Source organism: Lycium barbarum, chromosome 6 (genome assembly GCF_019175385.1).
Source record: "Lycium barbarum isolate Lr01 chromosome 6, ASM1917538v2, whole genome shotgun sequence".
Lineage (NCBI taxonomy): Eukaryota > Viridiplantae > Streptophyta > Magnoliopsida > Solanales > Solanaceae > Lycium > Lycium barbarum.
Window position 1 is genome coordinate 5,445,495 of NC_083342.1, and position 27,795 is coordinate 5,473,289.

At 35.8% G+C, this 27,795-nt stretch overlaps 2 protein-coding genes and 1 non-coding gene across 3 annotated transcripts in view; all 3 read left to right on the forward strand.

Moving 5' to 3' along the window:
* Positions 1-16,275, forward strand: part of LOC132600588 (large ribosomal subunit protein uL1z-like) — a 32,225-nt gene extending 15,950 nt beyond the window's left edge. The window contains exon 6 of the mRNA XM_060313853.1: positions 16,207-16,275. Coding sequence (XP_060169836.1) covers positions 16,207-16,260 — 54 coding nt within the window. The 3' untranslated portion in view covers positions 16,261-16,275. The remainder of the gene's footprint in view (positions 1-16,206) is intronic.
* A 1,890-nt stretch (positions 16,276-18,165) lies between these two features.
* LOC132601015 (small nucleolar RNA snoR86) lies at positions 18,166-18,269 on the forward strand. The gene has a single exon (XR_009567467.1). It is a non-coding gene; the product is annotated as a small nucleolar RNA snoR86 (small nucleolar RNA).
* A 5,222-nt stretch (positions 18,270-23,491) lies between these two features.
* On the forward strand, positions 23,492-27,452 carry LOC132600589 (ferredoxin, root R-B1-like). The gene is made up of 2 exons (XM_060313854.1): positions 23,492-23,647; positions 26,805-27,452. The coding sequence occupies exon 2, from the start codon at positions 26,812-26,814 to the stop codon at positions 27,262-27,264; it is 453 nt and encodes a 150-aa protein (XP_060169837.1). The 5' UTR covers positions 23,492-23,647; positions 26,805-26,811; the 3' UTR covers positions 27,265-27,452.
* The last annotated feature ends 343 nt before the right edge of the window (positions 27,453-27,795 follow it).

Genomic DNA, 27,795 nt, shown 5'->3' on the forward strand with positions numbered 1-27,795 from the left:
TGTGAAATTCAAGCATAAACAGTGATAAGTATGCAATAAAAGTACAAAAAGAAACCAGAACTTATCAACTTAATAACATATATGTGGATCCCTACTGTTTTTAATATTGCACAAGCTACTACAGCTGATACTTTTGTAAATAATTCCTCTTGTACCAGCATTCCACTATGACTGATACACATATATGTTGGAATCATACGTCGGGGCAGATACCCTTTGTTAAAATGAAAGTTATCTATATTTTCCCTCCAGTTCTTTCTAGCAAATGATTACTTTCTGCATCTATATGTCCAACGGCAAGGAGCAAATACTATCCTTTACCCAGAATCCCATTACCTCGACTCATGCACCTAACAGACTACAAATGTTGGATGTTAGCAGGAGTAGAGATAGAGCACTGCACGTGCACGATACAAATTTCTTCCATTCTATTTCGAGAGATTTTGCCAGTTGTGTGCCAGATCAACCCAAGTACATGATACATCTTCAGACCACGAACAATAAAAGAAGGTTATTACTGATATATACTACTATTTGACACCTCATCCATCTCAAGTTAAACTCTCACTGGTATATTTAGTTAAATCTCTTAACCGAATCTATCGTATTCTCATAACTGAAAGGTCAACTAAATCACCCCTATATTCCAGCATGAATATTAAAAGTACAGAACAACACATTCCACAGAGAACAATACAACTACATTCATGCAGAAAAAATAGTTTTTTCCTGGATAGGAGAACAAAGAGCAAATCATCATCAACAATTTTATAATATTTAGGTGCATATTACAGATAAGTGAGTTCTACCTAATTCCAAATCCAGTGGCAGCGAATTAAGATCCTGTGATACATTTCCGGCTGAGGGATTTGACGGCAAGAAATGGTTAGATGATACAATTCATTGGTTTGGCTTAGGGACTGTGAAGCAGAGATACAATTCAAGAGCAAGCATGTCATAAAATCAATATGAAGCATTCTTTAATTTAAACAAGCAAGCGCTCTTGAACATAAAATCAAATATAAAACCTCACTTTAAATTAGTAGAACAACCCAAGTTGTAGCTTGTGCTTTGCACCAGTAATCATTTAGTTTATTCAATTTTGTCGAAGAAAATCATTCAGTTACTGAGATTGCTTTTATCAAGGGTCTACTTGCACCAAGAGTACTCAAATTAAAACACGAAGTTGAAGAAAGTTTCTACCCATTAAATTCTTATCAAACAGACTCCATATATAAAATTATACTACCAAAATTAATCTCTCATTGCCCAATCCAATCCTTCAAATCAGCACCCACAAATTTAATAAAATGCCACTGTATAAAAATCACAGAATTGATACCACTAAATTCTTTAGCATCTTTTTAAAAAGATTCACAACTTGACCTTTAAATTTCATTCACATGAGGCTTCGATTACAAAGTCCATATGATTAGTCATACTATGATTGAAATGAAGACTTTAAACCAGTCTATGAAAATAATACGTGTGTTGTCTGTCTATCTGGCCACATACAAGAATCAAAAGCATTTTACCATTACTCAAGCTATCTCTATAATATCACAAAAGACAATCTTTTATTTAGAAGGACCATGTGCAATAGATAATATGCTCAATTTCTTCTCAAGTGCAATATACATAACAAAAACTGAAGCAAGCACACACAACAAATACTAACAAAAGGTGCCAACTAGCCTGTATTTATGCAGTTTACTTAATTTCTATGCTTTTCAACTTGAACAGCTTATCCACAGCAAGGAATTCTTTTTTTTTTTGTTGGGAGGGTGGATCCGATAAGAAACTTTCCCCTTTTGGTCGGAATGCCTATCAATGTTGGTGGTCTCGTAGTACACGTCTCTTTTTATCAGCCTTCGAATACTTCCGGGCTTCCCTTAGATTTTAGGTGGATTCAGTCCCTCCCTCCTAAAAAAGAGAAATAGTCAAGTGAAAGGAGCCCACTTCGGAGTCGCTCACAGAAGAAGCACTGACCTTTTCTCTTTTCCCTATCGACTTCAATAAGACTAATAAGTCAGGACGAGCTCTTACTTAGAGAGAGTTAGTTGGGTAGGGTCAATAGCTCTAAGATCGCATCGGATTCTAACCCTCCAACTAGCCTGTATTTATGCAGTTTACTCAATATCTTCTCTTTCTAGTTCAACTTTTCAGTTTAGGCTTCCAATTAAAACCATTATTTTTCTCTTCTCCAATATAATTAAATCACTGAGGGAATTGGAAACGGGAAATCAAAGCCCTAATCTTGATATGTTGGGTTCAACCTTTTCTATAATCTGTTGTAGCATCCCAGAATTTATGCATTCAACCAGTTACTTTGTGCATCTGTTCCCATAATCAATTAAATCGGTGGGACAATAGGAATGTTCATAAGACAAACTAAGATCACCTTGAATGTAATGAAACCAACAAGAAATCACACAAGCATAACTTTTACAGAAAGTTCATGTATAACGTTGCTTTTCTCAAGGATTTAGACACATAGAACATCACAATAAATACAACATTCTGCTTTAAACTATTGGGCCGATTGGTTTATGGAAGTTTAGGTGAGATAGTGGCACCATCGGATCAGAGAAAGGGCAATGTAGGCATGAATTAGGAATTAACACCAATATACAATGGATTAGGTAACTCAAGAGGCCAGAACTCGGTTAATGTCAAGCAATTAAAGTTCTTAACAGAGCCTTAATTTTATCATTGAGAGGATGATAACCCTCTAATTAGAGCACTTATTTATTAGAATGGGACAACTAGTCAAGAAAAAAATATACAGAGCGAAAGTGAAGAACAACACCAATTCTGTAGATGTTTACATAAGAAATTAAGTCATCAAAATTCTAAGCATTAAACAACTGAATTAGAGGGAAAGAAGCTTGTTGCAGTTCCCTTTGCTACTGCACGATCTAAAGCGTTTGACGAAAGTTGGCCAAAAAAGAGAAAAACGACGGAAGATTTTGCACCTTTTCTTTTTGTGAAAAATGAAAAAATAATTTGGCGCCTTTGTTTTTTGGGAAAAATGAAAAAATAATTAAACAATATTTAGGCAACAAATCGAACAAGTTGTTGAGAGGGTAAGATGTTTTACCAACAACAAAAATATTTTTGCCAACGATTAAAATATGTTGTTGCTAATTTATTATTTTAAGTTTATTATAATACACACGAAATATGGCAACAAGATTAAAACGTTTGCCAACAAGAAAAAAATTATGGGTAAAAAAATTTACTCTATACCAACAATTGAATTAAGTTGGTGCCATTTATTGATATTTACATATTATTGTTGCTAGAAAATTGTTGTGAATTCTACACTTTCTTGTAGTGGGTGAGGAATTAAAGATCACTGAGATAGTGGATCAGACCAAATTTGACATTTCTTTTGGAGGGAATAAAAGAATTTCAAAATTAGTTAGGAAATCGTCGTTTTAATTATACATAGAAAAATTGTTTAGTCTAAAATATATTTATTAGTAAAACCAAATAAATTTATTTGTTTGAGGTCTTTAGCAACGACACTAATCCAAGTTAGTTCTGAAAATCAGTGATGTAAAGTTTGAAACGATAACTTATAAACAATATTAAACGAAACAATTATAACAACGAAAATAATAAGGTAAATGAGATAAGAAAGCTTATTCAATCCACAAATGATAAAAATGGATGCTTCTGGGAACCAAAGCAAAAAAGTGTGAAAGTAATGAGCAGATCATAAGAAAACAATAGACTTGTATTCCTCAATGTATCTTTTTATGTGTACAAATCAAGGATTGAGGGGTAAATATAGGTTTGATTTAACTAAATAACTCCCTAACCCTAAGCACACCAGGGCCGTTGTGGGAACAAGGATCATCGATTCTGAAAAAGGGATAAGTCGTGGTCCCCCAAATATCGGGAAACATGACTATCCTTAACCGATCTTCGGGCAAGAGATTGTGCTAATCATCCAGCTTTGAGCGGAGGGCGTGTGACCAGAGTGAGGTCTGAGGCTGGGATGACAAAGAACCTCTTTATAACATACTTCAACTCTCCCATCATTGTCACTGATCCACCTGGTTGCGTCGACCTGATCCTTTAGCTTCCAAGTGTATGTCTCTTAATGCTTGTCATGTTTTGTCCAATGCAACAACCATTTTAAAAGTGTGCATTCTTGCTGCTATGATTTTATAAACTCTCGTATTAAAATCGTCTTAGTTTTCACAATTGACACGAGATCGAAGGGCTCTGATTGGTGGATAGAAGAAACAATTGGTTAGTTTGGAGATAACAGGGTTCAACGAGTTAACACAATCGAGGTCCTTGTTCCGTGTTTTATATTTTTGCATTTTCTCCATGTTTTATAATTTTCTATGAATTTAAACAAACTACTTACAATAAAATAGATTACCACTAAATTTCAATACGAAATAAACAAAAAGATTCAAACACAACAAATAAATAAATTTAAGAAATTAATATAATTTACCTATTTCCCTTTTTACTTCGCACACTTTTCTTTTTAACTTGTCTCAAAAGAATAATATTATTCTATATTTAGAAATAATTTAACTTTAAATTTTTATTTTATTCTTAATCAGATGATTTACATGCTTTTCAAATGTCTATGACTTGTTTTAAATCACAAGTTTTAATTTTTAATTTCATTCTTAAATTATTTCTTAGGCCAAATATCGCAAGTAAATTGGGCCAAATTGTAAATAATATAATGAAATAGTCAATTAAAGTAAGAAATCCAAAAATATTATTAAAATCTTATTATCAATATTTAGATAAGGGATTCGACTAACTAAAGAAAAAAATTAGCGTAAGTTTAGAATTCCCGCTAAAACTTAGTTATAGATTTTGCAGGGAACTTCCCTAGCTACTTTTTAGCTATTAGCACCAGGGGCGGATGTAAGAAGAACCCAGGGTGTTCACCCTGGACAAAAAATTACAGTGTATATTTAGGGTAAATTTTATGTGTTTATGAACATATATTAACTTTTGAACACCCTGAACATATATTACAGTGTATATTTAGGTTCAATTATTTTTCTGAATACCCTGAGTGAAAATCCTGAATCCGCCACTGATTAGCACGGACTTTTTTCCTGGCAAAACCACAATCTTTTGGTAAATATAAATTATGGCCAAAATTTTATGCTAAACATTAGCTACAGATTTGCTAGGCTACTTCCCTAGCTAAATTTTAGCTAGGGATTAGCTATGGGTTATATTCCTAGTTAGAAAATTGGCGCCAAATTCGATTTCCCGCAAAATATTAACTAGAGATTTTGCTAGGAAATATCCCTAGCTACGTATTAGCTAGACATTGGCCGTAGCTAATTCCTGGCTATAATTTGACTAAATTTTCAGAGCAAGAATTTTGCTAGGAAATCGGGCATTTCTAGCTAAATCTATCGCTAATGATGCACATTAGCTAGGAATCTGATTTCTCTAGCTAATAGTGTTATACCCCGTATTTTTATACGTCAAATTATTCATAAGTGAATTGACTCAAGTTAAAAGACAGGATCATTCTCGGACACGGAATAGAAACCCTTAATTTTTAATTTCTAAACCAATTGTTTGTAAATTTTATTTAGTGTAGAAATATTAATGGAGATTAGGGATTAATTAATTGTGATTAGATTATTAAGTGGACCCCACTACAATACATGGATAAATATAATTGGATCATGGAGGATGACATGTCATAGTTGGACACATGTCATCTTGGTTGGACATGTGTCAACATTAGGGATGCATATATAAGGCCATAAATTACTCATATTGCATTCATAATTCATTCACCAAAGTTGAGTTTAGTGAGAGAAGCTCTCAAACTTAAAGAGAGAGAGAGTCACGGCTGCACTGGTCAAGCGTCACTGTTCACACCGCCACTGTTCATGGCGGCGCACTGTTCGGTGTCACTATTCACGGCGGCGCACTGTTCACGGCATCTACTGTTCACGGCCAGCCTTGTTAAAAAAAAATTGATTAAATCTCCAAGGTGATTTAAATGTCCCAAAGGAAGCGGAAAGTTAGGATTTAAATTGAAGAAAGAAGAGGCGGTGCAATTGGTGCAAGTGAGTGTAGAATTTGCTCCGATTAAATTAAGGTAAGATCTTCTCACTTTATGGTATAGTTGGATTAATGGTGTGGTAATGGAAAGATTAAATTGTATGAAGTGGAATTGGAAGTAATAAAATTTCATGATTAAGTGTTGGTGTTGAAATGGACAGAATTAAAGTTGTTTAAGTTAGAAATTGGTTTGATTGTGGTTGTTGTTATTATTGTTGTGAATTATGTGTTAAAAGTAAAAGGTAATGTATATTGATGTTGAACTATAAATTGAGCCGTGTAAGGGGGATGTTTTGAGTAAGAATGATGAATTGATTTTAGTAGCATTATGGAGGAATTAAATGGTTAAATTTAAAGTTGTGTTGTTTTATGGACATGTTGTTATCCTTGCTGAATTGAAAGGATTGAGGGTATGATTATGTTCATATGATTATTATTGTTGTTATCATGGATTATGTGATGAGAATGAAGGAATTTAATGGTTAGAGTTGGAGTTAAATTTGTTGTGGGTTGTTGTAGGGATTATAATGATAATAATGTGGTTTACTTGCATATGGATAGATGATGTAGTTGTGGTGTAGCTGCTGTAGTATTTCATTAAATTTGCTGAAAAGATTGCATGAAATAAGGTAAAAGAAGTGTATATGGGCTGCTTGGTGTATTGTAAGTGTTCGTTAGAATTTCGGGCATCGTTATGTTATAGTTGAGGGTTGTTTTGATATGTTGTTGTTCTTGTTGAATTAAAAAGAATTGAAGATATGGTTGTGCATATATATTGTTGTTGGTATTTCTGTGTCAACAGGAGAGTAATTGGAAATTCGGGATAGGCAAATATATAGGGGAGGTGCTGCCCGATTTTCGTAAAGTCTTTAGATAATAGAAAGCCTTAAAACGAAAATATGTGAACTAACGGATAAGTTCTATAAGGAATGGGCTATGGAATTGTGAACCAGAAAATATAGTTACTAACGACAACGTTACTTTATATAAATAGGCTAAAAGAGCGACGAGGCGAAAAGGATTCGCGAATAAGCGCTAAAGGTATGTAAGGCTAACCCTTCTTTCTTTTGGCATGTCTTAGATGTAAGTAATGAATGATATGAGCCTTGGGGTAACTCTATTCATAGGTTCCGAATGTGATTCATGATTTTTGTGCTATTCATTCTATATGTACTCTATATGATTCCATTCTTAGACGAGTAAGGTCTAAATGTTTCTTGTGATGGTTTATTGATATTGTACTCCTATTCTGTTCTGAAGGGAACACCTATAATGTGCCAGTTGAGATGTGTATAAGGTTTTACTAATGATTTCGAGGAAATTAGTTCTATACTAAAGGAAACATAAAGTTAGATTTTCAAAACAAAGGAAACATAAAGTTAGATTTTCAAAACCACTCCGAAGGGGGTGCGATATTTTACTATTTAGATTTTCAAAACCACTCCGAAGGGGGTGCGATGTTTTACTATTTCATTTCATTTACGACTTATGTTTACATTCCATGCCATTATTATTATTGAGCCGGAAGCGGCTGCCCGAAGGGGCCATCATTATTATTGAGCCGGAAGCGGCTGCCCGAAGGGGCCATCATTATTATTAAGCCGGAAGCGGCTGCCCGAAGGGGCTATCATTACTATGCCGGAAGTGGCCGTCCGAAGGGACTATTGTGATACTAGCCGGAAGCGGCTGTCAGAAGGGACCATTTTGTTAATATGTCGGAAGCGGCATGTGTGTTAGATTGCATTAATTACTTAAAGAATGTGTGTTAGATTGCATTATTTACTTAAAGATTGTTTTGGAGACTTCGTGTATATGTTTATGTTTCTTCCAACGAAGGCTGCAGGTATTGAGTTAGATTGTGATTTCTTCTCTCCTAAATCAAATTATGATTATGATTTTTTACCACCTTACATACTCAGTACATTGTCCGTGCTGACGTCCTTTTGCCTGGGGACGCTGCGTTCATGCCCGCAACCCCAGATTGTTTGGCAGGTTAAGTATATAGCTAGGATGCTTGGACGTTAGCTGGGATTGGCAAGTTCCACCTCATTCTGGAGCTGTGCTGAGTCATGTATAGATACGTATGATTACGGGTATGTCAGGGCCCTGTCCTGACTCATAGTGTTCAGTTTACTCCTTAGAGACTTCTGCAAACAGTGTCCTGTGGTATGTTTGTCGAGATGTCGACAAAGTGATATCAGTTGAGTCATTTATGGATTAAAAAAAAAGTATGTATTTTAGATGATTTAGATTTGTCTAAAGTACTTATTGATTGAAAGTTTTCATAACCGTTATAGACATAATGATTTCTATTTGGAAAATTTTTATGTTCTTAAAAGTTTTTGAAATGACAGGATTTAATAGAGCGAATGTCTAAGGGTTCGCTCGACTCTGATGAGAGTCGGGTGCCCGTCATGCCCTACCATTTCTAGGGCGTGACAAATAGCATGTTCTCTTGTAGTATTTGTGTCATGTTTATACATTTTTTTATTTAACAAGTTGTGTATATAGTTATTAATCGGAAAAGTTTTTTTTTTTTTTGGCAAATAAGTTGACTTTTTATTCACCAAGTAAGCTTTGCAAACCAGGAAAAAAAACCCAGCATATTTGAGCTTATCAGCCTCAGACTTGCTAGCTACTTCAACTTCCTATACATTTGCTTTTCATCTAACAGTGCTTTAGTGTCACCATACTACTTCATATTTCTATACATCTGTCACTTCTAACTAAGGGTAAAAGTTCAAACTTTCAAGTCTCCTACACAATCTGCTACTGGTGCTTCCTCTGTGGTGCACTTCCTGGACTATGGTTTTCACTATCTTCACTTCACTTCTGTGCTTCTGTTGGAATACTCTGCAATTCATCTCTTGCCATATCTGGTAGACTGCACAAGCCAAAGTCATCCTATATATCTCAGCCTCCGGATTTTTTACTTTGTAATGTGCACTTGCCCAGTTTACCTCTTCCTGCCATTCAAATATTTGTCTGGTGATCCCTTGCCAACTCAGCATTCTTCTCCAGACCCCTGAAAAGCTGGAGCAGTCAAACAATAGGTGAGCTACTGTTTCAGTAGTTGCAAGGCAGAATGAGCATGCAACATCGTCAATTATTCCCCATTTCACTAATTTCTCCTTGGTGAGCAGCCGTTCATAGATAGCTAGTCTGAGTATGAATGTCCATTTAGGTGAACCCATGTTGTTACACACCAACCTTTTCCAAGACACTTTATGGAAGTTACCTCTAAGTAGTTTGTACATTTCTTGATTGAGAAGTTTGTCATTTGTACAATATCCATCTCACCGTAGCCTGCTGCTGCAAATGTATCCTTAGTTTTCAGAATCTTTTTTATTAGCCAGGATGCAGTATTTGCTTCTATGCTCCATACGTTCCTCCCTTTCCCATAGTAAGTATGCACCCATTGAACTCACAACTTATCCTTCTTTGAGCATAGATTCCATAACAGCTTGCAAATGGCTGTTTTGTTCCATGTCATAACTCATAATATCCAGAATATTTAATCCTCCTGCTGATTGGGGGTAGCAGAGATTACTCCAAGCTAACATTGCTTTTTTTGTGATCTCGGCCCCACTAGTCCATAGGAAACTTCTGCACATTGAATCAATCATTTTGGTAATATTCTTTGGCAGTAGGAAAATTTGCGCCCAGAAAGTTTGAACATAGAAGAGGACACTCTTGACAAGCTGAGTTCTCCCCGCATATGAGAGGAACTTAGTTGTCTAAGTGGTGATTCGACCCAATATTTTGTCAAGTAACGGTTTGCACTGGGCCACAGAAAGTTTTTTGGAGGGGAACCCCTAAGTATTTTATTGGAAGTTCTCCCTTTACATACCCAAGTTCAGCCAATATATCGTCATGTTCTTTAGGTTGCACCCCTCCAAAGAATACTGAGCTTTTCTCTATATTTGCTTTGAGTCCAAAGGCTTTAGAAAACTCCTTGAAGCAGTTATTCAACAGCTGCACAGACCATATATCTCCTCGACAAATCATGAGCAAATCGTCAGCAAACCCCAACAAGAAGAGTTTTAGTTTCTCACATTTTGGATGATAGTTGAAGTTTGGATTCAATTGCAAGGTTTTCAGTAGCCTAGTAAAATATTCCATTGCCAATACAAAAAGGAAAGAGGAGATGGGAACCCCATGCCTTAGCCCTTTCCTAGCCTTAAATGGGGCAGTTAGGTTCCAATTTATGACAATAGAGTAAGACACAATATTGAGGCATTTCATAATCCAATTAATGAACCTTGCTGGGAATTGCAGACATTCTAACACTTGTTCTAGATATACCCACTCAATGGAATCATAAGCTTTCTGTATGTCTACCTTCAGCATACATCTGGGTGAAATATTCTTCCTTCCATAACCTTTCACAAGTTCATGGCTTAGAATAATATTATCAGTTATCACCCTACCTGGGACAAAGGTTGACTGACCACTATCCACCAACAAATCCATGATTCCTTGCATTCTTTTCATCAGTACTTTAGCTATTATTTTGTAGAGCACACTACAACAAGAGATGGGCCTAAACTGCTTGACTGATATAGGATTTTGTACCTTGGGTATCATTGTCACAGAAGTGCAGTTTATAGAAGGATACATAACACCATGCTCAAAGAAGTTCAATACTGCTTCTGTAATTTCATCTCCAATCACACTCCAGGCCTTTTTGAAAAACACATCTGTTACATCCCGTACTTCTGAAGAAGCACTTGTTAAATTTAAGCGTAAGTATGTCAAGCTATGGCTAAGTAAAATAACTTTGGAATATATGAAGCGAAGCATTATTAAGTATATTTTATGAGTAAAGGATGTATATAAGGAATACCAGAAGATACTATAAGGAAGTGAGTAGAAGAAATTGAGTAGTATGACTTTGGAGAAAAGATGGGCAAGGTTTCGTACGATGATTCTGATCCAACTTGGGGAAGGAATATCTTTTAGAATATGAGGAGTTTTGAGGTGAAAAAAAAGCCTAAAATGAATTTCGTCGAGTGTAGTTTCCAATGCAATAAACCGCTCGTCGATACGACATCAGAGTAGACAATTATGGACGTTACAAGTTAGGCTGACAGAGCAGAACCGCGTGCTACAATAACTGCCACAGTACACCTTGAGCTCCTATTTAAGACCAAAAATCTGGTTTTTGGCTTCATTTTTCTCCACTCCTCTCCTCCAAAAATCTCCCAAGAGACCCAAGAAACATTGAAGAATCATTTTTTTTAGCAGATTAAAGTAACGGGACTACATCCGAGGCTCGGGAAGCGTAGAGAGTTTTGTAGTTCTTGTTTTATACATCAAATCTTGACGGATCAAAGGAGCCTATTGAAGATAAATAAGATTTCAAGTTCTTCCAACCTTGATTGAGGTAAGGATATTCCTTATTATTGATATTACAAATTGTATCAAGGAGATTTAGTTGTTAAAGCTTCGTAAAGTCGATTGATTGGTTGAGAAATTGAGTAAACATCGTGTCGGATGTTTTATTGAGTATATTTTGGTATTGATGATGATGTTGTTGATGTTAGCGCTGTTGCTGTTGTTGTTTTGTTGGTATTGTGATTTCGGGCTAGGGATATAAACAGGGGAAATGCTGCCCAAATTTCGCCAAAGTTTAAGAGGGTTTAATTTGAAGGCTTAAGATAAGAATATGATAATGAGCCTAACAATGGTATGAATGGTTTTATATGTAGATTACGAGACTACGAATGATCTTATGTAGCTTGCAAGACAGAAAGTAAGTTGGAAAAGTCGAGAAGTAAGCTTCCAGGTATGTTAAGGCTTGTCCCTTTTCTTTCAAAGGCATGATTCCTATGGTATGAGTCCATAAGTGTTTCCATAACCTCCTTGATTTCAAAAGCTAGAAGTTTATGACTCTTAAAGCTTCTTATGATGTTAAAAATGAGAATGTTTTTATAAGGATTACGTTGAGGATGATTTTATGCTTAAAGGTCTCAAATATGATTTGACGATGATGTAAAAATGTTAAGCTATTTCATGATTTTCTCGATTAATTTCATTGTTGTTGATCTCACCTTATAAATTGTTCCTTTAAGGTGGGATAGAGCGATAGTTTTTAGTTGAACTCCTATGCATGCCATGAGTATAATAGATGTATATAACTATTTTGTGACATTACAGAGTTCTATTATTTCATTTTGATTATGCTATTTTGTGACATTACAGAGTTCTATTATTTCATTTTGATTATGCACTGCACTCATTTTCATTCTTCATGTATATATTAGGCACAGTTGACTGGGGGTGACGCTGTGACCTTTGTTGTATATATATAAGGCACAGTTGACATGGGGTGATGTTGTGACCTTTGTTGTGTGTATATATGGCACAGTTGACAGAGGGTGACGCTGTGACCTTTGTTGTGTGTATGTATGGCACAGTTGACAGGGGTGACGCTGTGGCCTTTGTTGTGATGTGTATATGTATGGCATAGTTGACAGGGGGTGACGCTGTGGCCTTTGTTGTGGTGTGTATATATATGGCACAGTTGACAGGGGGTGACGCTGTGGCTTTTGTTGTGATATTTCTATGGATATATGTGTTTCTTTGATCTAGCTGTACTGATGAATTTATTTTGCCCATTCATTGACATGTCTCAAATGTTTTCTAGGATTTTATGTACATGTTGATTTCATGCCTTATATACTCAGTACACTATTCGTACTGACCCCCTTTCTTCAGGGGCTGCGTTTCATGCCCGCAGGTACAGACACTCAGTTTGGTGATCCTCCGGTTTAGGACTTCAGCTTAGCTGCTTGGAGGGCTCTAGAGTTCCGGAGCTCGAGTCGTTTTGGTACAGATCCTTTGACATAGGTTTTGTTATACTCTTAGAGGTCTGTAGACATATGTGGGTTGCGTATATATGGTTTGATCAGCTATGCAGATGTAGTTCGTTTTGGATATTTCCGTGCATAGTGGCAGCCTTATCGGTCTGTATATTTTGTTATGTTTGGTTAGTTGTGGCTTCTCAAGAGACAGGTTCTTTTTGATGTCTGATATGATGAGTTTATAGCGTTCTTTTACAGATTGCCATATTGTTTCCAGTTTTGATCTGATCATATCGAGCAGGTTCGTATACGGGTGTCCAGTTCGGGCACTGGTCATAGCCCATCGGTTTGGGTCGTGACAACAGCATTCAAACCATCCCGTCCAGGAGCTTTATGGTCGTCAATGCTTTGTAAAGCTGCCCAAATCTCCTCTTTTGTCACTGGTTAGATCAGTTGGAATTGATGATATCTATCCAGCACTGGGCCATTTGCCATAACCCCTGGTCTGATTGCAGGAAGCTGTCTAGCATTTGATCCCAACAAGCTTTTATAAAAATCAGTAATCTCCTTCTCAATCCCCTTCTCTGTTTGTATGAGGTCACCCTGGCTGTTTTGCAAACTTCTTACCATTTTAATGGACTATCTGCTCTTCATACTTGCATGGAAGTAGGTTGTGTTTGCATCCCCAAGTTGCAACCATTTCACTCTAGACTTTTGCTTAAGGATGCTCTCCTTAATATTTATCCACTTTTCCAATTGTTGTTTCAGTAATTTCTCAGTGTCAAACATGGTAGGAAGGCAGTCATGCCCTCTTATTTGGCTTTGCACATCAGCCAGTTGTTGCCTTAAATCTTTGATTCTGTTATCTGTCCCAGAGAAGTGAGTTGTGTTTAGTTGCTTCAGTCCCTGTTTTACTGAGGCTAGTTTCCTCCATACTGTGTCCAGAGTTGGACCATCAACATGGTTACCCCATCCCTGTTCCACAGTTTGTAGAAATTGAGGATGAGTAGCCAAATGGTTAAAGAATTTGAAAGGTTTCTTCTCAGCTCTAGGTTGCCTGCCCACTTGAAACCTCATTGGAGAGTGATCGGAGCAGCTAGGGTCTAAGATATGCACTTCCACTTGAGGCAAGTTCATTATCCAGTTATCATTCCCAAAATCTTTATCAATACAGCTGTACAGATGTCCATTTGTCCATGTATACTCTCCCAATAGTTCTAAGTTTAGAAAGGTGGGCTTCCACAATGCATTCTTCAAATCCCTTGTTTCCTGGTCTATCACCTCACTTCCATTGTGTCTATCCGTAGCTTTCAACACTGAATTAAAGTCTCCAATTGTGATCCAGTTCCCTTGCATATCCATACTCAACTCTATCACCTCTTGCCAAAAACTTCTTCTTTCTGCAATGGTGTGAAGCCCATAAATAGCAGTCATGAAGAACTCTATAGAACTAGTATGGAGTTTTACTTTCCCATGTATAAACTGTGTATGAGTAGCCAACATAGTGTAAGAGACAAATCTAGGGTTCCATAAGATCCAGATCCTACCTCTTGCACTGTGTTGATAGTTATCGCACCAAAGCCAACTGGTGCTATTTTATCTATCACCTTCTGAGCAAATTTTCCTTGACTTTATGTTCCATTACAACAATCACTTTATTTTTAACTAAAAAAATCCTTCATCTCCTTTTGCTTGTACAGCTTATTTAGTCCCCTAAAATTCCATGTAACAATCATCTAGGATTAAAGGGGGTGACAGTGATTATCATTGGTCTGTCATGGCTACCCTGCCCCTCCTCTAACATGTTGCCCACCTGCTGATTTATCATTATAGGTGTTCTCTGCAAAATATCAAATCCATTACCAGTGCTAATTCTCTTATCAGTCAACAGTGCTTGCTGGTTTGATTGTGAAGTAACCTGGGCAACTGCGTTTGTACCTCTCTCTTTTTGTGTAATATAACCCTGTGGAGGCTTCAGTCTGGGGATCTGAGATGGTGTATTAGTTGTCTCCTTTTGAGTTTGTGTAGGTTTGGCCACTTTTTGAACCCTCCTCTGAGCATCTTGGGCTGGTTCCTTCTGGATATTGTTTGATTCTCCCATTTTCTCTACCTCTTGAGCAGTCTTTTTGGCCTGATTTGCCTTAGTTTCAAGTCTGGTTGTCCACTATTTTGGTTGTGGAATCTGAACTGCTCTCCCCGACTGCTGAGGCTTAGGCTCAGGGCAACAGTGCCCAATTTTCAGACATTTATTGCAATATAGAGGCCTCCAATCATACAAAACTGCTTGCTTGAATAAATTCCCTTTAGGATCTTGTACCTTAACAACATTTGGTAACTCCTTTGTGACATCCATTTCAACCAGTATTCTAGCAAATGACACTCTATCAACATTAGTTGTACAATCATCAGCGTATATGGGGACCCCCAACGTACTCCCTATTCTACTCAAGGACTCAGCACCCCAGCATTCCAAAGGAAGCTTTGGGAGTTTAATTCAAAGGGGGATTGTTCTAAGTATTTCATTCTCAAAGCAGAAATTAGGCGTCCAATCTTTCGTAATAACAGGCTTACTTCCTATAGTATGCGGCCCTGATATATGTATAGCTTCTTTGTCCTCCATACTTGTTAATTGGATGATAAAATAGCCGTCATTGTGATAGTACATACGGGGTTTTGTCTCAAACTTCCTTATAGTTATCATAAATCTGCCAATAGCTCCAAATGAAGGTGAATCCCCCACAACATAGAGGATTAAGGCATATTTCCATTTTTCCCTTGCCTTTTCGACCTCAACCCTAGATAATTGAGCTATTTTTTCCCCTTCCTGTATCACTGGAGCTATATATTTTAAGTCCATACCTTGTGTTGCCAGCTTGTTCCCACCCACAACAGATGCCCATGTTATCTGGGGTATCACCACTGTGTCTTCTGCCGTTACCGCTGGTGCCGCTAGCGTCGGGGTTGGAGTTTCACCCATTGGATTTGAGTTGAATACAATGGGTTGAATACATAATTGACAATTGAGTCTTCATATTTTGTATAATACATTTATCAACTGCTGGAATATGTGTGAGGTGTAATTGCGATGGGTGCAGTGATGTTATCATCAATTATGACTGTGTAACAGTTAAGGAGCAGTTGATAGAGTGTAATCACAGTCAAAATATGGTTTTAATGGGTTGGGATATTTTACGGTGGTTTCTATGTTTTCTTTATGTAATCGCGTGACAGCTCAATATTGTGTTAACTTGGCTTAAAGATGCAACGGCATTAGAAGTCCCATAGTTGCAAGGGGTGAATCTGCTTTAATTGTTTATCACAACAGGTAAGATGCTTGTACTTGAAGAGCACCATGGGGAAGACGCAGCGTGTCTTTTAAGATGATTGTATTTGTCTCATTGTTGGAGCTTTACGTGCATTCTGCTTGTAAGCATACTGATGAAAGTTTTGGATAGTTGTCATCCTTTTGTTATGGGTTGGATGTTACATCAGTATAGGGATCATTGTGCTGAGACGTTTTCTTTTTCAAGCGATTTTAGCTCTGTTCTTTCTTATTTATCGGCGACAATTTCTTTTGCATGATAATCTGTATTCAGTATTCACTATGTTTAGTATTTCTCTTGGTCAGATTTTATACCCGTTCCCCCTGCACCTACCTCCTTGCTCGTGGTTTTTGCGTTTGATTTGTTTTCATGAAAGCCAATTAGCAGAGCTAGTGCATCTGGCATGAAGGTTGGCCATATTTTGGTTGTGGAATCTGAACTGCTCTCCCCGACTGCTGAGGCTTAGGCTCAGGGCAACAGTGCCCAATTTTCAGACATTTATTGCAATATAGAGGCCTCCAATCATACAAAACTGCTTGCTTGAATAAATTCCCTTTAGGATCTTGTACCTTAACAACATTTGGTAACTCCTTTGTGACATCCATTTCAACCAGTATTCTAGCAAATGACACTCTGTCAACATTAGTTGTACAATCATCAGCGTTTATGGGGACCCCCAACGTACTCCCTATTCTACTCAAGGACTCAGCACCCCAGCATTCCAAAGGAAGCTTTGGGAGTTTAATCCAAAGGGGGATTGTTCTATGTATTTCATTCTCAAAGCAGAAATTAGGCGTCCAATCTTTCGTAATAACAGGCTTACTTCCTATAGTATGCGGCCCTGATATATGTATAGCTTCTTTGTCCTCCATACTTGCAAACTAGATGATAAAATAGCCGTCATTGTGATAGTACATACGGGGTTTTCTCTCAAACTTCCTTATAGTTATCATAAATCTGTCAATAGCTCCAAATGAAGGTGAATCCCCCACAACATAGAGGATTAAGGCATATTTCCATTTTTCCCTTTCCTTTTCGACCTCAACTCTAGATAATTGAGCTATTTTCTCCCCTTCCTGTATCACTGGAGCTATATATTTTAAGTCCATACCTCGTGTTGCCAGCTTGTTCCCACCCACAACAGATGCCCATGTTTTCTGGGGTATCACCACTGTGTCTTCTTCCGTTACCGCTGGTGCCGCTAGCGTCGGGGTTGGAGTTTCACCCATTGGATTTGAGTTGAATACAATGGGTTGAATACATAATTGACAATTGAGTCTTCATATTTTGTATAATACATTTATCAACAGCTGGAATATGTGTGAGGTGTAATTGCGATGGGCGCAGTGATGTTATCATCAATTATGACTGTGTAACAGTTAAGGAGCAGTTGATAGAGTGTAATCACAGTCAAAATATGGTTTCAATGGGTTGGGATATTTTACGGTGGTTTCTATGTTTTCTTTATGTAATCGCGTGACAGCTCAATATTGTGTTAACTTGGCTTAAAGATGCAACGGCATTAGAAGTCCCATAGTTGCAAGGGGTGAATCTGCTTTAATTGTTTATCACAACAGGTAAGATGCTTGTACTTGAAGAGCACCATGGGGAAGACGCAGCGTGTCTTTTAAGATGATTGTATTTGTCTCATTGTTGGAGCTTTACGTGCATTCTGCTTGTAAGCATACTGATGAAAGTTTTGGATAGTTGTCATCCTTTTGTTATGGGTTGGATGTTACATCAGTATAGGGATCATTGTGCTGAGACGTTTTCTTTTTCAAGCGATTTTAGCTCTGTTCTTTCTTATTTATCGGCGACAATTTCTTTTGCATGATAATCTGTATTCAGTATTCACTATGTTTAGTATTTCTCTTGGTCAGATTTTATACCCGTTCCCCCTGCACCTACCTCCTTGCTCGTGGTTTTTGCGTTTGATTTGTTTTCATGAAAGCCAATTAGCAGAGCTAGTGCATCTGGCATGAAGGTTGGCCATATTTTTTTATGAGCGATTCTCCGTGCCTTTCAAATATCATTTTGACTATGGCCTCGAACAAATCGCCATATTTTCTTCCCTACAGCCCGTCCATTTCTTTTCTTTGTTTACTGTAACTATTACTTATCTTTATCACAAACGTATTCCTGTTGAATATTCTTGAAGAAGTTTGACAGACCATTGAATAACTTTATTTGCAAAACTTCTTCAATGTATAATCAAAAGTTCTAGTTCATACTTTTATACCAATAAGAAGAGTCTCTAATTTTTGTTTTTGGAAAAATTAATATTCAATTTGAATTTCCTGTTGACAACTAGCAGAGGAACTGAAAAAATACACGAGTCGTTCTTCTGTAACTTTGGAGTGGAAAGTGCAAATCTTTGTCAATTCTGTGGCTCAGCAATAGTTTGTGCAGTATTCTTTACTATTATTTATATTTATTTCTGCAGTGAAGTTTCAAAATGCATGTAGCATTCGTTTTGCAGTATTTGTTTCTGCAGTGTCTGAAGAAACCAAATGACCAATTCTGTAAACAATCACTTCGGCAAACTAATAACTGGACAAGTACTTTTGGGAAATAGTGAGTTGTATCACGGACTAGCATTCCAAAATTAGAATGGTACTTTGCTACTTTTAGAACATAGTTTTTGCGTATCTGCTTCTGAAAATTTTCTTTTAGTCCCTTAGAAACCAAACAGTTCCTGCAATGATTATTATAACTACCATTGTTCTGTTTATGTTATAGTAATATCTACTATGATCAAACTTAGTAGTAGTTTTGAATACTCAAAGAGTATAAACGAACCCGGTAGACGAAGCATTTTGTGTTCGTGTAGGTTCATGGGTAAGGCCGAACCTCAAAGGAGTGTGTGGTAGGCAGCCTATTTTGAAGAAAATATCAGTGGGTAGTTTCATAGTTCGAACCCGTATGTTACAAATCACATGAAAACTTTATTGTTGTTTCAAGGCTCCCACCTGCATACTCAAGAGTATAAAGGGGCAAATTTGGTCTTGTTTTTAGGCCGCTAAAGGCCAAAATTTGGCTACTCCCTCCTTCGCACAAAGTTTAAGAAATAAAGAAAGACTTTTGAATCTCGTGATCTTAAATTAAAGATCCTTTAAATCTTGTGATCTTAAACTTATTATGCAGAATGTTGAGATTGGAAAACTTACTAAATATAGAAAGGTGCGTAACAAACTTAAATGGGTACGAAGGGGTATTAATTAAGATGAGGCAATAAAGAAGACTAATAGACTTGACCTTAGCATTAATCAAAGAACACATGACCCTACCATTAATCAAATAGCTATGCTGCCTACTTTTATTGGCTTTTAAGGTGATCAGTACCACTTGCTCACAGCCAACTTGTTTTTGATTGCTTAGTCCAACAGCATTTTTTAACTACGATAACTTGTTCTTTCCATTTTAAACAAGGATAAATCTATATTAGAAGAATGATAGCACCCCGAGGATGTGATCTAGTGTTTAATGAAATAAGACAAAATTATAAAGTTTCGGGTTCACAATTCAGTGGAGATGAGAATATTAATTTCTTTTCATTGTCTGAATTTTGATGGACAAAGTTTTGTGGTGCCTGTGCTAGGGAGAGGTAGCCGGTAGTCGGTAAAATTATGTGATGTGCGTTGAAGCTAGTGTGGATACCATCATCAATAAAAAATTATACCATTGCTAGTGGGAGGGAGGTAGCAACTAACGATAAAAATTAATCGAGATAAATTCAAGGTGGATCAGACACAACGTCAATTTTTTTTTGCATAAAGTACAAGTCAATTAATGGATCCAAGTCTTTTGTATTGACAGTTTAAAAACTTTTACACTTTAATTTGACTTAATATAACAGGATTATATGTTATTTTTATTAGGTTATCAATTAATATTTACCGCAAAAATTTATTTGTAATTTTTTAAAATAGGTGATTAGTTATAAAAATATATTTTTTCCCCGTCAGTACATAAACTTAAACTCTTAAAAGTACGGGAAAAATCACGTGACTTTCAGCTTTAAACACAGATCAATAGTACATCTTTCAATCATGTTGGTGGCAGCATGGGTGTGGATACTGCTTGTTTGTTTTATCTGTTGTTCGTATTTGTGCATGTATTTTTCACGTTTGTTGCATGTACTAGAATCCGCAACTTTTGTAGGATAAAAAAAAAAAAAGTTGAACCAAATTAACACAAAAAAAAATAAAAAAAATACATAAGTAGGTTTCACGCACTAAATTCGTGCGTGAATGAGGCCAACAAAAAGTAATGTCTCTGTGCGTGAAAGGAGTTAAAGGAGTACCAAATCGTCGATGAAGCATTGCTCAAGTGTATTTAAAGTTAGTGAACTTACCCATCAGCTTGGTTCTGTAAGACCATTCCTCCCAAATCTGCAACTTCTTTGAGTGCTTCCCTCCATTTTCTAACCATAGCTTTCCACTCATTTCCACTTTCATGCCTATCAAATGCTTCACCAATTCTCCCCTTTTGTTTCCTAACATCAGAAGGATCCACATGGTAAAATATGGGAAGAACTGCACGCCTTGATATCCTTTTACAATCCAAGATCATTACTAACTCATCAAGACACAAACTTGAAGACACATAATCATTTGAGAAGATTGTAATTGAAACCCCTGATTCTTTAATACCCTTTTGCAATTCCAACTTTTATTGGCCTCAGGAGAGGCATTACTTTTTGTTGGCCTCATTCACGCATGAATTTCGTGCGTGAAAGGCCAAACTTTTATTTTTACAATTTGGTCCTTTCACGCACTAAATTAATGCGTGAAACCTACTTATGTTTTTTTTTTTTTTTTTGTTAGTTTGGTTCAACTTTTTTTTTTTTGTCCTACAAAAGTCGCGGATTCCATGTACTAAGGTCTAAGTACCCGTTTTTTTTTTTCATTTTATTTGAAAACGTTTGACACTAAAAATTTCAAATACATTTGAAGTTGTATAGAAATCTGGAGAACACCTAAAATTCTGTTTTCACTTTTAGTACATTCAAACAATCAGATATTTTTTACAAAGACAATAACCAAACACAACTCCAACTTAAAAATTCCAAATAAAGTGAAAAATATTTGATTTTCACGGTCAAACGCATACTAATTTTTTTGCTTGCAATTGTACATGTGAAAAGAATAGTTATATTTGAATAATAAGTGACAGAAACCAATTTTTTTTTTTACAGTAAATCTTCATTTAAATGACCATCGATGAAATTTTGGCCTAGTGGTCAATGAAGTGGGTTGAGCACCATGAGGTCTCAGGTTCAAATCCCAGTAGAGACAAAACACTAGTAGGTGATTTCTTCCCATCTGTTCTAGTCTTGGTGGACAAAGTTACGTGCTACCTGCTGCTGGTGGGATGTGAACCTGTGCAATTAGTCGAGGTACGGACAAGGTGGCCCAGACACCACAGTTATAAAAAAAAAAAAAAAAACTTGATAGATGAGATTTGACACATGTTAAATTTAATGATAATTTATTCTGATTTCTTCCCTTTTATGTGTCAAAAAGTTTAATATCATGGATTTTAAAAAATTACTTGTTTATTAAACTCTAAGTGATCCAAAGTTCAAAGAAGGATAAAGGAAAATACCAGTAAGTTAATTCTTTGCTATAAGGGAAACATATGAAGATTGATAATACAATGAAGTGCTCGAAAAAGAATAATGAATTACTTATTTTAGTTCTATTTACCTGAAACATTTTTTTTGGTAGTAAACCTGAAATGTCATTACTGTTAAACTGCGAAATCTCAAAATTTAATTTGGAGTAGGACATAATTTTTAAAATTTTCCTTACTGATTTATTTATGTCACCTAAGAAAGTCATGATATAGACTAATCATTAATCATTTTTCTGAGGGCATAATAAAATATGAGGAAATTCTTAGTGGCGGGTCAACACCATTTTATGTGAACCAAATTGAGTACTGCACCTAAAAAGGTAAAAAAATAAAATAAAAAAGGAGTAGACAAGGCGACATTAATCTAATTTTTAGGCAAAAGCTTAGTAATAGGGTTGGGCAAACACTGAAATTCTTTTAACATTTTTTCTCATTTCCTAATAAGTACTTCTATCTGAAGTTAGTGTTATTAGAGCCAAGATTTTTATAGAAGGAATCCAAAATATAAAAAAATAAATACGAAACGATCAAGAGGATTCAACGTTTACTCTATATATTTAATATAAAATATTTTTGGCCTTACATATACAATGTAATTTTTTAATGAAAGAAATTCTAATGAGCTGAACCTGTGTGCCCTAGCTCTACCCATATTTGGAATTGCTTTCTTTTCCTCGCCTTGACTTGTTTGGTTAAACTAATAGTCTAGTTACAAATTAATACTACAATAATAACGTTTTAGTAGGCGGGCATTTAACTCTTTTTAAGGACCGCTAAATTAAGATTGTATTGAGGTGGTTAATATACTTTCATTTCTAATCGGATGTCTCAAGTTAGAGCTCAGAAGATAAAGTTATCTTTGGTGTAGAGTGCTTAACCCTCAAAACGAGACTTTTTCGAAGCAAATTAGAATTAATCAATCTTAAGATTGGTACCAAATACCAAATAAAATAAAATCTTAAGGACCACCGAATTAAGATTGTGATGGTAAAGTATCTCCACATCTTTATTCACAAATCTATAGCTCGATTCGAAAATGGGACTATCGGCCTCGAATCAAAATTAATTAGGCTTCAAAATGAATATTAAATGTTCGATAGAAAAATAATAATTTCTTAAAGACCACCAAATTAAAATATTTATAAGAGGTAAGTAGCATTTTGAATCTACCCAAACATAATGGATTTATTTTAGTGAAAATTGCGCTCTATGTCTACCAGAGAAAATATTTACTTCCCGTGGTTCATATTTTCAGTTTGTTATCCGGTTTAGTCAATATTTATGTATAAAAACCTTTTAGACACACTATTATATAATTATATATAAAATTGATACATTACATATAATGCTTTTCCCTTGATATAATGTTGTAAAGTACATTGTATATTGGATTACGCGGCCGGCGTATTATTCTATCTTAAGCTTTATATTTTTGAAAATTCCCATAATTTTTTAATCACTTAGGAGTCGTTTGGTACATGGTATAAGTTGGAATATCCCATTAACCTTGAAATTATTTTATCTCATCTCTCAGATAAAATAAATTAGTTCCGAAATTATAATCCCGGAATAATTTCATCCGTGCACCAAACCACCCATGGTGGTAGGTTTTTAGGGTATCTATTTTTTTCCAGTTGCACTATATATATATATTGGATGCCAACTTTGCCAAACACTCGCCGGCTTTCAACAAATCCCATAAGTCCATAACTCTTCCTTTCTCTGTCTATAAAATCAGGACCCTCGAGAACTCCGCTGAGTTCCCAATTCTTGATTTTCATAGCTAAAACCCCACTTCTTCTATTGGTAAATATTCTCATCTTTCTTTTACCTTTTTTGTAAGATTCTTGATTTTTTTGTTATGAGAATGAGAATCTGATTGTTTTGTTCCATGTGCATGTTCTTGTTGTTGGTTGTTGAGATCTCTCTCTCTCTTTTTTTTTTATTTTTTTTTTATGTGGTATCTAATTAAAGATTGAATCTTTAAGAAAACTTCATTCTACACCAGCTAAACCCCATTTTGGTCTATTGGTAATAATTCTTAATCTTTCTTTTACCCTTGTAAAAGATTCTTGAGAATATACTTGTTAGATTCATGTGCATGTTGTGTTCTCCCATGTGTTTTGAGTCTTTTATAGTGTTGTGTTTTCCTGTTTTTGTTATTGGTTGTTGAGATCTCTTTTCTTGGTCCATTATTTGGTGCAATTCTTTGGTCTCTGATTAAAGATTTAATGTTTAAGGAAAGCTGTTTTTTGGATACTTTTTTTTTGGCTACTTGTGAGCTTGAATTCAAGTTCAAAAAGCATAAAATGCAAATAATGACCTTTGAACCTCTTTTTGTTGTGAGAATCTACTTGTTTGGTTTGTTTCATGTTGTTTTCTCCCATGTCTTTGAGTTTTATGAATTGGTTTTTTCCTTTTTTTTTCTTTCTTCCTGTTATTGGTTGTTCAGATATCTTTTTGGATCCATTTCTGGTGAAATTCTGTGATATCTAGTTAAAAAATTGAATCTTTGAGTAAAACTGGATTTTGGGTATTTGAAATATTTTGAATGATTTTTTTTCCCCTTAACATGCAGTTGGAAAATGACCTTTGAAACTCTTGTTGTTGTGTGGTGGACTTGTTTGGTTCATGTGCATGTTGTTTTCTACCTTGTGTTTGAGTTTTAAGAATTGGGGTTTTCCTGTTTTTGTTATTAGTTGTTGAGATCTGTTTTTTATCCATCATTTGGTGAAATTCTGTTGTATCTAATTAAAGTGTGAATCTTTAAGAAAATTTGGATTTTGGGTATTTGAAATACTTTGGAATTTTTTTCTTGTGACCTATAATTCAAGGTCAAAAAGCATAATTTGTGACATAGAGATGGAAAATGACCTTGAACTTCTTTTTGTTGTGAGAATCTACTTGCTTGGTTCATCTCATGTTGTTTTCTCCTTGTGTTTGAGTTTTATAAATTGTTTTTTTTTATTTGGCTATTGGTTGTTGAGATCTCAACAAGTGTCTGATTAAAGAGTGACTCTTTAATAAAAGCTGGATTTTGGGTGTTTGAATACTTTGAATTTTATTGTTTCTTATTTTCTTGTGAGCTTAAAGTCAAGGTCAAAAAGCTTACCTTGTAGCTGAATGACATGCAGATGGAAAATAACCTTTGAGTTTCTCTTTTTGTTGTATAATGTTTGTTGCTTTGCATAGTGATGTGAATATTAATGAAAGAGATTGTTTTTGTGCTGTTTTACTTTCTGAGATAGTTGTGTGTGTACTGCAACTATGGATTTGTAATGAGTTCCCTTTTGGTGATTAATAAGATTGATTAGTTACTTAAAAAAAAAAAAAGGAGATTTTTTTTGTCTTTATTGCAATTCTCTGTTTTGTATTCTCTCTTTTCTATTTTTGGGTTGATTTTTTTTTTTTGGGGGGCAAAGTATGAATGCCGAAACACTTTGGTGAAAACTGACGAATTATGTGAAATGGACTATGGCTTTGAGTCATTTAGTGTGGATTATATAATATAAAAGCTAATAGGAAAAGCTTAGCTCTATGCTTACATATTACAGATTTGGACTGGTAACATGAAAAATTGGACTATTATAGTAGCGTTTGCGAATTGGGATGCCCTCTTAATGTAATTTGATTTATGTTCTTGAGTCAAGTCCTAAAATAGGACTTGTAACATGAAAATTGGACTTTATAGATGCTTATCCTTTTATTTTTTGGGATAATTCATAGGGTATAATTAGATAATAGCTTTCTGATACATAGGAATTTATATTAGTCTAATTTTGAGTAAATGCAATTCTTTAAAACTTGATGAATTTAGCCAGAAGTTGGGAACAGCTAGAAGAAGAATTGAACAAGCCTTTGTTGAATTCCCTGAAATAGGAAGCCTTTATACCATGCTACTAGATTTTATTTTCACAACATGGAGCTTCGAGTGAAGAACAGGAAGTCACTCGCTTGCTTCTTCTCATAATGCTCCAGATATTCAAAGCTTTGTTGTCTAAGAAATGGACTTATCAGTATCTCATTTCTTTCTCATCTACGCACAGGGCATATATCATCAACATGTCAAATTAATACTTATTCTTGTGTGTAATGTGCATCTTAACTCTTCCATTCATAGCCAAACCTTGACATTGTAAAAAGGAACAAGGATTAACACTTCCTTAGTGGAGAATCATAGATTTTACAATTCCACTAGATTTTATCTTCAAAAACGTGGAGCTTCGAGTGAAGAACGGGAAGCCACTCGCTTGCATCTTCTCATAATGCTCCAGATATTCAAAGCCTAGTGTTTTAAGAAATGGACTTTCAGATTTTCATTTCTTTTTCATCTACCACACGGCATAAATCATCAAAATGTCAAATTAATTCTTCTTCATATTTGTGTTATGTGGATCTTAATCCTTCCATTCATAGCCATTAATAGGAACTTAATTGGAGAATCATAGATTACTATGCTACTAGATTTTATCTTCACTGCATGGAGCTTCGAGTGAAGAGCACGAAGCCACTCGCTTGCTTCTTCTCATAATGCTCCAAATATTCAAAGCCTTGATCTTTTAAGAAATGGACTATCAGATTTTCATTTCTTTCAGATATCGTCGAAATGTCAAATTAGTTCCCTAACCTGTTGGGCTTGTCATCAACAGTTTTATGTAGATGTGGGTTAATGCATAGCTTTAAGTAGTGATATCTATATGCATGTCTTTAAGTATGATAATTTACTCACTGATATGTTGGAAAAGAATTTTGATAAATCAGAACACTTGAATTTACCCTGTGCCCCTTAAGTTTGGGTTCTGTCAACAAAGGTAGGGGTAAGGTCTGCGTACACCGGGTATGTTGTTGTCAACAAACAAACGACACTCTTGAGTTTGATTCCGTTTACTCTTGCACTTGGTATTTTGAACTCTGAAGCTTCATATTACTCGTGTATTTCATGATTATTTCTAAATTTGATCAGGTAAAACATGTCGACCATGAGACTTCCTTCCGCTTGCATGTTCAAAGCCACACCTCAGGCCCAAACAAAGACTACATTCGTTAAAATCCCATCTTCCCTGGGATCAGTAAGGAGCGTCTCTAAATCCTTCGGCTTGAAAGCTGAATCTGGATTTAGAGTATCGGCGAACGTGTACAAGGTCAAATTGGTTTGTCCGGATGGCGCGGAACACGAGTTTGAAGCACCTTCTGATACTTACATCCTCGATGCAGCTGAGAATGCTGGAATCGAACTCCCTTATTCTTGTAGGGCTGGTGCTTGCTCGACTTGTGCTGGGAAGATAAAATCGGGCACTGTTGATCAATCGGATGGTTCTTTTCTGGATGACAACCAAATGGGAGAGGGATATTTGCTCACTTGTGTTTCGTATCCGACCTCTGATTGTGTGATCCACACTCACAAGGAGGAGGATCTTTACTAGATAATCAATTTTCTAAGTTATGATGAAGATCTTGGTGCTGAGGTAAAGCAGCTAGAAATTTGCTTCTTTTTTTCCCCTCTAGTATTGGAACTAAGGTTCAATCAAGGACATCTTTTGTTTCATAAAATGCTTATGTAATGGCAGCCTTTCTTATATATGAATGCCTGGTGGTTTTATATTTTGCCCAAGTCTTGATGTTTCATTTACTTCTGTTGCTTTCAACCATGCATGGGATAAGGGCTGTTTGTGCTAATTTGCTTTCAAGTTTGTGAGTCTAAAGAAGCTAGGTGAAGCTGGGGTGGGCTAGGAGGTAGCATGTATTCGGCATAATAGTTGAGGTGCGCGTAATCTGGCCTGGATACCATCATTATCATAAAAGAAAAAGAAAAATAAGCGAGCAAACACAGTTTTGCTTCTCATTAGATCAAGTTAATAGTTACATGGAGATTGCTTAATCATAAACTTGTTAGTTGGAATAAGAAGACTTTGTTTTTGGACTAAATGATATGATACAAAATAATAGGGAACAGA